This window comes from Manis pentadactyla, chromosome 17 (genome assembly GCF_030020395.1).
Source record: "Manis pentadactyla isolate mManPen7 chromosome 17, mManPen7.hap1, whole genome shotgun sequence".
NCBI lineage: Eukaryota > Metazoa > Chordata > Mammalia > Pholidota > Manidae > Manis > Manis pentadactyla.
Genome location: NC_080035.1, coordinates 37,847,800 through 37,860,648, shown reverse-complemented (window position 1 = coordinate 37,860,648; position 12,849 = coordinate 37,847,800). Strand labels below are relative to the sequence as shown.

Sequence of the window (12,849 nt, the reverse complement as noted above, 5' to 3'; positions counted from 1 at the left end):
AAATAGAAATACTGTATGATTCAGCAATTCCACTTCTGGGTATTTATCTGAAGAAAACAAAAACACTAAGTCAATAAAACATGAACTCTTATATTTTAAGAGTTGAAGAATTATTTACAGTAACCAAGATATGGAAGCAACTTGTTTCCATTCGTAGATGAGTGGATAAAGATGTGGCTTGTATGTGTGTGAACACACACAGTGGAATACTATTCAGCCATCAAGAGTGAAATCTTAACCATTTTCAAGAACATGGATGGACTTAGAGGTATTATGCCAAGTGAAATAAGGTAGAGAAAAACAAATAGCATATGATTTCACTTATATGTGGAATCTAAACAGTACAAATGAATAAACAAAACAGAAACAGACTCAGATACAGAGAACAAATTGATGGGGCTGGGAGTGTACAAAATAGTTAATGGGTATTAAGAGATACAGTATTCCAGTTATAAAATAAATAATATGTAGGGATGTAAAATACAGCATAGGAAATATAGTCAATAATATTGTAACAACTTTGTGTGGTGACAGATAGTAACCAGGCTTATAGAAACCATTTTGTAAAATAAATAAATATTGGATAATTATGTTGTACACCTGAAACTAATACAATATTGTGTCTCAATTGTTCTTAAATAAACAAAAACAAATAAATTCTGAATTCATTATCAAAAATTTTCCAAGAAAGAAAACTCCAGACCTAGATATTGTCATTGCTGAATCCTATTAGCCTTATAAGAAAGAAATAATATCAATCTTCTACAACCTTTTCAGAAAATAAAGGCAACACTTCCCAACTAATTTTATCAAGTTAGCCTTATCTGATTACCAAAATCTGACAAAGAAAAAATTATTACAGAGAGATACTACTCAGAAACATAGAAGCAAAATTTCTTAACAATATTTTCAAATCAAATCCAGCAATATCAAAAATATATATAACCGGTGAGGTATATCTTAGAAATGCAAGGTTAGTTTAGCATTCAAAAATCAATGTAATTCACCATATTAACTGAGTAAAGAGGGAATATTTTGTGATCTTCTCAATAGATACATAAAAAGGGCTTGACAAAATTAGCGCTTATTTAGTGAAGAAAACTTCTCAGCAAACTAGGATTTAAGGAGACAACCTCAGTCAGTTAAATAAAGGATATCTACCAAAAAAATATTTCGCTAGCATCATACTTAATGGTGAAATACTAACTGTTGCCCTAAGTTAAGGAATAAGGCACAAAAGGGTTTGTTCTCACCACTGCTATTCAACATTGTGATTGAAGTTCTAATGCCTCCTCGTCCCCTGCAAATATTCACTGTCATCACCAGCATATCTAGCCTAGTTGAGACCAGTGATGACATCTGGGTAGGCCACTTTGTTTTTATTATTATTTTTTAAGATATTTACATTTTTATTTAATTTTTCTTGCCATTAAAAAAAATTTATTTCATTCTGATACGAACACTTAACATGAGATCTACCCTCTGAACAAAGTTTGGGTTAACCACAGGTATAATGTTGGACAGCACATCTCCAGCTCTTATTCATCTCTCACAACTGAAACTTTATACCTATTGACCACCAATTCCCCATGACGCTCTCCCTCAGCCCCTGGTAACAACCGTTCTATTCTCTGCTTCCATGAGTCTGATTATTTTAGATTCCTCACATCAGTGGAATCATGTGACATTTTTCTTTCATTTTCATCACTTATTTCATGTAGCAAAATGTCTTCCAGGTTCATCCCTGCCATGAGACAGGATGTAGTGTATTTTACCACTCAAGTTCCTGGGGCAAGAGTATTGCCTGGACTCATGCACAACTTAATTACTGCCTCAGCTTGCAAGTCTGATGTGGTTGTTTTCTTCTTTTGCTGTTGAACAGGCTAACTTTAACAAATGTTGGTTTACCATATAGAATGCTACTTTACTTTTAACCTGACTTTGATTAATTGTTTGATGAATTAAGTAATATGTACACAGTATCTGTGAATTAGTATATATATCCTGCATTGAGAAATTTTAATACTTTGTTATAAAAATTTTACAAGCATGCTACTAATTTTTCTGAATAAGCTACAATGCCATTACATAATTTTGTAACTTTAGTGAAGTGTCATTATAGTAACATAAAATTACAATTTAAACTATTATTTGAGGAAGATAATTTCAGTGCTTGTTACTGAAAATGCATAGATGTAAACTAATGAGGCCTTTTGGATGTCTTTTTTGGGGGATAGGTCTAGAGAGAACTGATTCTGAAGATATACAAATAAATAAACTCATTTACTGGAGAACATGAGGCTGATTTTTCCTGATCATATTTAACAATTTTCTATCTTCATTGGGTAGTAACTGAATTGTCTTTAAAAGGATATATTATCCTATAACAAGACAATTAAAATGACTAAGTGCTAGAAAATTTTGGTATAATTGAAAGGGTTGTTTATCTTTCATGTATCCAGAAATGTGGATTATACTGATGTAGTATTTCTTTGGTGAGATGCATATTTTTGTTTTAACAGGATATCCAAGAAGCAAACTTCAAGACATCCAGTAGCCGACTCCTTGCAGCTGTTATGTCAGCACTGTGTCACACTTCGGTTAAGCTGACTTCTATCTTCCCTATTGCATATGATGGAGAAGTACTACTACGATCAATTGTTAAGCAAGTTAGTACAGAGAATGACTCAACTCTAGTTCATCGTTTCCCTCTTTTGGTAGCACATATGGAAAAACTCAGCCAGGTAGGGCTTTTTCTGAAATGTCTTTTATATTGAAGCAGTAAAACCGTAAAGGGAGGCATATTCAGCTTGGTGCTTTTTCCTCTATATTGGCAAATAATTCACTAAATAACTGTGTTTCAAAAGAAAAAGAAATAGACTGCTAATAATTACCTTTAAATAAGCAATCATTTAATGAAAAATTTAAATGAAAAAAAATTTCTTCTTTAATTTTTTATTTTAAATGATCCCTAACCTAGAAAAAATTTGAGAGAATTATGTAATGAATTTCTGTATATTTGTTTCTTATTGAACCATTTGAAAGTTGCAGATACCAACAAATGTTTATAGTATTTCAAGTTGTCAAGATATAATTAGAGAATAATTTTTAAAACGTTTTTTCTGTCACATTTTGGTATGTTAAAATAAGCATTGTAAAACAATAGTCATAGGAAATATTCTTTAGTAACTACTTTATTAGAAAGCACTACAGAGAAATATTAACTTTAATACACATGAAAACCATATATATTTACTACTATGTGGATGAAAAGTAATCTTTAAAATAAAAGCAAAAAAAAAAAAAAAGAATACAAAAGAGAAGTCACCCTAACCGTTGAACAGTAGTAATTTTCTGTTGGCTGAAGCAACAGAAAATTTTGAGAAAAATTTCAATAACATGTAGAAACAAAAAAATTGAATGGGAAGAAAATTTGAAGAGTTAATACACTGCCTTGATAGTATCAGAGTAGTAATAATACAAATAAATATAAGAGGGATTTTAGAGAGTAACCTAGCATGTGGAAAATTTCAGCATTACTAATAATCGTGAGTGAAGATCAATTGAGGTGTTCTATTGTTTATAAAAAATTTATTTAGGAAAAGTAAGTTATTTTCCCTTAAAAGTTCTATGCTGGTGAGACTGTGAAGAAACCTACTAAGTTACAGATGGTTTATGGAATTGTATGATTAGTGTAAATAGTCCTTTTCCCTTCAGTCTTTCAACTAGTATTGTGTGCCTGCTATTTACTGAGATTTTAATTAAGTACTAATTGAGATAAGGATGAAGAAGATTAATGATAACTCTTGAATTGGGGGTCTATAAACTGAAAAATATTTTTACAAGATAAATTTTCAATTCCTTATTATGTGTGATGAGTATCTGCAGAATTATCCAAGGGAATAATTGGAAGACTAAAGCTATGTGTTTTTATATGTATTTTATTGAAAAGAAAAATGAAAAACCTTAATTAGAGCCTTGCATGTTCATTATTAAGTGAAATAGTTGAATTTGGATATATCAACTTGATAGAATATAGTTCAGCCATTAAAAGAACTATATTTACACTTACTATCAAGGCAGATGTTCTTAATTTTTAAATTAAAAAATTAGAAACCAAAGTATATATACAAAATGTATATATATGTGTGTGTGTGTGTGTGTGTGTGTACATAATGACTATGCCTTATATATACATATTTGACAATATTTATAAAACATATTTTAAAGAGACTACTGAGAGATGAAAATAATGCTAAGGTGATAAAGTTATGGGTGATCTTTGTTTTTCTTTTGGGATTCTTTTCAGAGTTGCAGTGTTTTCCTAAAAATATACTAAAATTAAAAAATCTTAAAAACATTTTGTGACAAGTACTAACATTTGGTAATTATTAATAATTAAAAACTGTATTTGTATGTCTGTGTTACTATCTGGTTAGTATAACCAAGGTATATCCTGCTTAGTATATTTTCTCCTATCCTGTTATTAGTGGATATTATAGAATTCTACCATTTGGGTGTAGCATAATATAGTTAACCAATCCTTTTTCTCTTTCCCTATCTCTCCATAGATAGATAAGTAGATGTTTGGGAAAATAGGTATTTTAGATTGTTCCCAGTATTTCAGTATTTTAAACAATGCTGCTGAAATTGACTAAATTTTTATGCATATTCATGATGATTTTTTCCCATCATAAATCTTCTGCAGTGGAAAACTTAAGTCAAAGAAAAACATATTAAGACTCTGCTATAAAAAATTACTAAAATGCCCTCTAAAAAGCTAGTGTCTCCCACAATGAATAAGAGTTTCTAAAATTTCAATGGCTAGTTTTGTAGTTTAGGTTTTTTTTCTTTTGGTCCTTCAACTAAATAAAATTGATACTGTTAACTCCATTTTAAGATTGTATGGGAAGCCTCTTATATGAATTTGTTAATTACTAATTAGAAACTCACAGGGCATAACTAAATAAATATGCTCCACCCATCCACCATACCCCACTGCTGAAATAAAGCCCTTTTAGATTATTGATTATGGAGTACAATTGGGTATTGAGTTTCATCCAAAGCTAATTTTCTGAGATTTTCCAAAAAATAAATTTTTCTGGAGAACGAAATTGATACAAGAGATAAAAGAATTATAGTTTTAACAAAATCAAAAATTGATTATTTTGAAAGTCAGGAAAAACTGTTCAAGAAGTTGACATAAATGTTATGATAATTCTTATTCAGATGATAATAGAATAACTTAAAGATGGAAAATTATTTTCAGCCTAATATTGTACTTTAAGAAAGATGTTGAGAGTGATTCATAATTATGCTCATGATGATTTTAACTGAAAAGTTACTTAATTTCCTCTAATGGTTGAAGTATACTCATTTACATATTTGATTTGTTTGGGATGAGTGATTTAAAACCCTTTTCCACCCTTAGATTTTATGATTTATGAAATCCATTGAGTTTGTTCTATATATTATACTACATCTTGTGAAGCAGTGTGGAATGTAAGTATTATGGAAGAGCTTGCTAGCTCAGGGGCAGCAGATGATTTTGATAACTGAATCATAGCAAATAGTCCCCCTCATGTTACACATGAAATTGAGACACTATGAAGAAACTGGAACTGGATCCCAAATTGCTTACTTCCCTAGTCTACAGTAAACTGAAAGGATTGTTGGTCATGATTAGCCTGCTATGACATTGAATCTCTTTTGCTCTGTGTCTGCAGTGTGCTAAAAGATAATGAGGCTAGTAAAAGACATAAATTACGTTTATGATGGATATCAATTAAATTAATTAATGATTTAATTAATCTTTTCCACTTTTTTGTGGGAAAAAATTATTTTCCTTTTGGTCTTCAGTGGGACTCTAATTCATCTTGAAATTTTTCCTTTAGTAGGATTGAAATTTCTTATCTTCACTTCTGAAATCAAGTAGTAGTAGAATCCTGTATTTTTATTATATGCATGTACAGAAAGAATTTTACTAGGATATAGATTTGTATGGACTATTTCTTAGTTGCTTTACCTCGAAATATGGCAGAAACAATTACCTCAGATTGGGATCTTGTCCTATAGAAAAAGCTTTTTAAATAGGAAGAGTTTATTTCTGTCATATAAGATTATTATTGCAAAGTTAAATAAGAGAATAAGTGAAAATGACTCAAAGTTAATAAAAATGCAAACATAAGTGTATGTTCCTTTTGTGATAAACAGAGACTAATAATTTAAAAAGAACTTCTAAGTGAAAAATAGATAGAGTGACTCCACATACAACTGGATAAATTTGTAGACATAGACTCACATCTGAATTTTAAATGTGTCCTCTAGAAAAACAAGATCTTGCAGTTGAATACTGATGTGAAGGAAAAGAAAATACTGCCTTGCCCTTTTTGTATATCATAGAGTGAAGAGAATATCTCAGGGATGACAAGCTTTCGTGAAGTTCTGGAGAAAATGCTGGTTATTGTTGTGCTCCCTGTCAGAAACAGCCTCAGGAGAGAAAACGAGCTCTTCTCCTCCCACTTGGTCTCCAACACCTGTGGATTGCTGGCCAGTATTGTCAGTGAGCTAACAGCATCAGCGCTGGGATCTGAGGTAATGTTGTATTTTGAAATTGGGTAATCACATATCTAAGTACAATTCCACATAGTTTCTCTTCTCAGATATTTAGGCCCAGAATCCCACTGTATTTTTTTAAAAGTCTTCAAGTTAGGCCATTTGTTTTTCCCTGCCTTGTACCTCTTTTCTTCCTTTAATTGCTTCCTCTCTTTCACCAGTTTACCATGTCACAGAAATACGGTACATTAGCTACCCCATTGCACAATGTCCATGTCCCATTCCAATAAAAGTCAAATTAGTTCACTTTGCCAGATAAAGAGTAATAGAAATAGGACTGCTAATAATGAACACATGGCATGGGAAAGGTAAAGAGGTTCAAACCTTAGCTCTGCCCACTTGATTGACCCTAAGACAAATACATATGTAAAATTGGAATAATAATTTTTATCTCACCTATGTCAGCAGTTTTTAACCAATTTGTAGTAAATATAGTTAACATAAAATTTACCATTTTAATTATTTTTATGTGTACAGTTCAGTGACATTAAGTACATTCACATGTTGTACAGCCATTAACACAACATTTTAAAAGAATCAAATACTATATTTGAGAAAACTACTTTGAAACATTTTAAAATACCTTTACATTTTGTGAAGTAACATTTTTTTTCACCATTTCACTGCACTGCTCACTCTGTTTTATAATTTACATACATGTTTTGACTGAATTCAGTGAATTTCTTTCCCAAAAAAGTCAGTAAATTGTTTTTCAAAATGATGTCATAATGTGAAATGTATCATTATAAAATGAATGTTTAACAATTAGCATGTACTCAGTGGCTGCAGGTCTCAAGTTTCTTGCCAAGGAACATCTTTTGTTTTATTTTTATAATTCCTAGTCTATGCTTTTATCTATCTATAGATTTATTTTAGGATTCATTCTGAATTAATCCATCCAGTATATACTCATTACTGACTCATGGGTTAGCCTTTAAGATTTCCAAATGATTCCACACACCAAGCAGATTGTAGTATTTTATCCTGGGAAGCTTGTCCTCTGTTTCTTAGTTAGCTTTGACTTTGGCTTAGGAGGACATTGAAGCCCTTGTCAAAAAAACCTTTTTTTTTTTCACTTATTCATTCAGTCTATAATACACTTCTCTTTTGTACTACATCCTGGAGGAAAAAAGTCTGTAATTCCCATCAGAAGCTTTCTATCTAGTTATCCCCCTATGAGCTTACCTTTCTAATGAAAAGGTATACTCAGAATGGCAGGTACCTAATACACAACCTTGGGAGTTCTCAAAGGTTCTGGCTTAGATACCCATATTTCCTTCTCTCTCAGAGCAGTTTGTACCTAGAATCATAAATTTCATTTTTTCCCCTCCTGTGTGTCCTGTAAATCTCTGCTGCCAACTTAGGTCCGAGCAGGCTCTATAAGTTAAAATGGTTTCAAACCAAAATAAGTTCTCTGATCCTCAATAATGAGTCTGTCATTAGTGGTGTGGTACTTGAATATTTATACATATATTGAATATACATTAGTGGTATTCAAACTTAAGGTACAGACTATTTTGTGCAAATTAAGTCTTACTTGAAAACTCACAGATGAGAGGAAGGATAGCCTGACCATAGAGGGGAACCTTGAGTCTACTTCTTTAATGGATACCTATTTCTGCAGAATTCCTAGAGCTCTGTGTAGCATAGTTTGAAAATTATTGGTCTATAGAATGTTGATGAACTTCTTCGTATCTCTTTTCAAAGTAAGTGATAATTCATTCATATGTAATGATTTGATAATGTAAAAGTTTACAATTCTGACATTATAAATTAAGTAAAATGTTTAATATGACTAAAAGGAGACAGTATTGACAAGTGACACTTATTTGTGAATTTAGAATGATAAAATTTAGGTTTATTGCTGGTTAATATCTTATACACTGTACTTTTAGGAAGGTTTAAGTCCACTTGTTAAATATAGGTTATTTTATTGAATTTATAGAAATCTTTGGGCAGTTTAGTTTTGTTAGAATATTAACACACAGACAACTGATGTTTTTGCTTCTGTTGTTCATAGGTTGATGGACTTAATTCTCTCCACTCTGTTAAAGCCAGTGCTAACCGATTCACAAAAACAAGTCAGGGAAGAAGTTGGAACACTGGGAATGGGTCCCCTGATGCAATCTGTTTTTCAGTAGACAAACCTGGAATAGTTGTGGTTGGTTTTTCTGTTTATGGAGGAGGTGGAATTCATGAATATGAATTAGAGGTGTTGGTTGATGATGTAAGTACCACTCTTACAGTGTCCATCTTGCTGTGTAAGTTGTGTGTCATGACTTATCATTATCATAGTATGATGGTCCAAATATTTGAGGGGGTCAGCAGATTAGTCATAGGTGGATGACCTTGAAATTGAAATAGAGTGATTCTGCATGATTGCCTTTGTGCCATTTTGAATCATCCTGCCTCATATTTCTTACACTTCCAGGGAATATTATAAATTAAAAGTCTAGAAATTATATAGCAAAGCCTCTGATCACAAATCTTTAGTACTTTTTTTACTCTAATTTTTAAAAAACAATATTCAGACTAATCTGATGACCTATGTCAGTGATTAAGCAATTTTGCCACAGAGTGCTAATGGATGATTTTTAGTAGAGATAACATTTATTGATTTATTGGCTGTATCTTACTATATTATCTAAATTATATAAAGTACCTGAGTTTTTCAAAGTTTTATTAGAATGGCATAGAAAGGTAGCATGTAAATCATTTCCTAATAAATAGCAATCTATCTGTATCTTGATTCTTTTGAGCAATTAATTTAAATTAATTATTTCCCTCAATATTATAGCACTCTTCTTACAAAGAAGTGAGGATCATCTTAAGACATTAAGTAAATAAGCCCACTTATATGATTTAGGTTGTAGACTGCTCAAGAAATCAAAAGTTAATAGTTTGGAGTACCAAAAATTATTTTTTGTGTATGAGGAAATGCTGTTTGATAATTTTATATGCAAGGAAATAAACTTCTCAAAAACAATAACTGATTGTAAGTAAAAATTGTTCATGTTATAAATTAAGAGTATCATGGAAGCTTTTGTTTTGTTTTAGAGTGAACATTCAGGAGATTCGACTCATTCTCACAGATGGACATCTCTGGAATTAGTCAAGGGAACCTATACAACGGATGATTCGCCCAGTGATATAGCTGAAATCAGACTTGACAAAGTTGTTCCTTTAAAGGTAATTTTAACAATATGTTTCTTTTTTAAATAAGAGGTATTATTATATAGTTTAATTTAAAAAATAGTGAAAAGTGTTCCTTTATGTGGTACTTTAAATGTTACAGAGTATCAGCTATACTATGGATACTATACTGTTTTATATTCTAGTTTTGCAAAAGATATCTTAAAGTCTGGTATAGTGGAAAGTATTATCCTCAGGTTTTGGAGTCAAACAAGACCTAACTTCGGATACTTGTTCTTCCACATATTAGCTTCTAGACATTGGACATGTCATTGTTTAATCATTCTGAGACTTAACTGTAGATTGGGAAGGATAATACCTACATTGTAATGTTGTTCAGGTTAAATTAAATAGTGGAATAAAGTACTTGCCTCCACATCTAGCACAGTATAGAAACTCAAATGTTAGTTCCTTTCCTTCATTTTTGTGCCAAAACTCATTTAAAAAACAAGTGATCTTAACAGCTTAACAGATAATATTAACTATTAAAGTTATTGTTACTTCATACAATGTAATTGTCTAGCAGTAAATAACTATTTAGCAAAACAGAGAAATTTTACTTAGTATTAAAATAATAAAGTAATTCTGAATTTAACTCCAATCAAATAAAAAATAATTTTCATTATGGAGCAGAATTTTGGATAAGGTAAGTTCATTAGAGACTTCATCAAAAAGTTTAGATACCAAAAACAAAACCCTTCATTATGAAGTTTATGTCATGGATCATAAGGCACCAGTTTCTATATCTCACATTTTCTATGTACAGTGCACCTTATTTTGGACAACTTTTCCTTACGGATATTTTTTCCCATGTGTGTCTGCCTGTTTATTTCTGTCTCTGAGTGTATCTTAAGATAAAAATATAGTGGACTCACCATTATTTTTTCCCATAGTTAAAATTATTTCAAAAGTTAAACTGATCAGATAAAAATATTAGCTTATATATTTGTAATCTTTTATTATGGTCAATACTGGTTACAGTGTGATTAAGAGCAATAACTAGAGTCATACTACATATATTCAAATACTACTTCTATCGCTTATTAGCTATATGACTTTGGATAAGTTGTTTAACTTCTCTGTACCTCAGATTACTCATCTGTAAAATAGAGATTATAATGGCCCTTACCTTGTAAGGTCACTTAAGGATTAATCAAATCACATAATGTACTTGGTACAGTTTCTGTTAAATAATAAACATCAGTAAATGCTAGGTATCTTCCTATTTGATTCATAAAAACTCATTTAGCTAAATCATTTATAAATATGCAAAGAAATTCAATGTATTTTCCCAGTTTATTATTAGAGTTCTTTTTGTGTATCCTCTGTACATTATGAATAAATATAAACATGTTTTACATCTTTACTGTGAAGGAAAATGTTAAATATGCTGTGCGCTTGAGGAACTATGGAAGCCGTACAGCAAATGGAGATGGAGGGATGACCACAGTACAGTGCCCTGATGGTGTGACGTTTACATTCAGCACGTGCAGCCTGAGTAGTAATGGCACAAACCAGACCAGAGGACAGATCCCACAGATACTCTACTATAGGTGGGTGTGTGTATAGAGATACAGGGAACTCTTCGAAAGAGGTAGAACATACACAGTTTACTACCAAGGTAAAAAACTCTAAATGGGTACTTAAAATGAAATATGTAGTGTATCTCCTGCACAACTTTGTGCTAATTCATGTAAGAAATTCTGATTTTAATATATAAATTCAGTGTTTATTATAAAAATGAATCCTTTAAAGTCACTTCTTTAATGTCTTTGAAATTTTTATGTACTGGGCATATGTACTGTTTGTAGACACTTTATAGTTTGTGGTCTGCAGTTTCAGATTTAAATGAAATTCTTTTATTTTTAAAAATACTGAAAATTAACAATCAGATCAACTCTAACCAAGTACTAGTGTTGCCTTGATCCTATTATCCAGTCTACAGAATATTTTGATGTATGAATCTAGTCTTTGGATCCCTAGATATGTAATAATGTGTTTCTTATATTTTTAACAAAATACATTCCTTTTTTGCTAAAAGTCATGCTTTTGTAAATACATTCCTTTAATAAAATAAACAGTGGAAAATAAAGAATGATAATTATGAGTTAAGTAATGCTTTTGTAAATACATTCTTTTAACAAAATAAACTGCAAAATAATGATAATTTGGAGTTAAAAAAAACTTTAAAATATACATTTCTCACTGAGTTGGAAATATTTTTAGCAATTTAACTAGAATTGTAGTAGATAGTGGTGAGTACCATTCACTACATTTGTCCTTAACTGCTTTAGCATCAAGTCAGTGAAACTGCTTATCACTTTCAGAGGCTTGCTGTTTCTTCTGTTTCTTTCATGAACAATCTGGGGACACTACCTAGGCAATTAGTACAAAATAGGTTCCCTAGATGAAGTTTTTCTGCTTCCTTTCTCCACTTGAAGTCGTATAGAAGTATTAGTCCTTAAATACATAGTGGCATATTGCTGCTGAGATACAGAAGCTTTCAAGTCTTTTTATCCCAATCATGAAAAGCTTTTTCTGTTATATAGCACTAAATTAAATAATACATTCTTCTCTTTCTCATATCGTAAGTTGAAAACCATATCATGCACAAAAGAAGATTACATGTATTGAAAAGCTTAAGAGCCCCTTAGAAATATCTGCTATCCAGGCTTTATATCGTAGACAAAATTTAGATTTTTTGATGTTTTCCACCAAGCTTTAAATACCTTAGCTTTGAATTTAAAATTAACTAAATTTAAAAAGATTGAAATCACTTAACTTTAAATACCATCCTACTCTGATGCCTCCCAAGTTTGTATCTCTAGCTTTCATCTCCTCTCTGAGCCCTTAGACTGAATACCCAGGTCCCCCTTTGATACCTCCATTTGAGTGACAATAATGGAGATGATCATGGTGACAGTTAATGTGCACTGAGCTCTTGCTTTATGCCACACAATGTTCTGAGTGCTCTACCTGTGTCATCTCAGCTAGTCCTCATGGTAACTTTTTCCTCTCCCTGCTTTACAGGTAAGGGAACTG

The 12,849-nt window shown here is 31.3% G+C and overlaps 1 protein-coding gene across 15 annotated transcripts in view; it reads left to right on the top strand.

Annotated features, from left to right (window-relative positions):
* Nucleotides 1–12,849, top strand: part of MYCBP2 (MYC binding protein 2) — a 269,203-nt gene that overhangs the window by 138,200 nt on the left and 118,154 nt on the right. For all 15 annotated transcript variants that reach the window (XM_036893768.2, XM_036893769.2, XM_036893773.2 and 12 more), the window contains 5 exons: nt 2,523–2,744; nt 6,403–6,594; nt 8,636–8,842; nt 9,673–9,804; nt 11,182–11,360. In XM_036893768.2, coding sequence (XP_036749663.1) covers nt 2,523–2,744; nt 6,403–6,594; nt 8,636–8,842; nt 9,673–9,804; nt 11,182–11,360 — 932 coding nt within the window. The remainder of the gene's footprint in view (nt 1–2,522; nt 2,745–6,402; nt 6,595–8,635; nt 8,843–9,672; nt 9,805–11,181; nt 11,361–12,849) is intronic.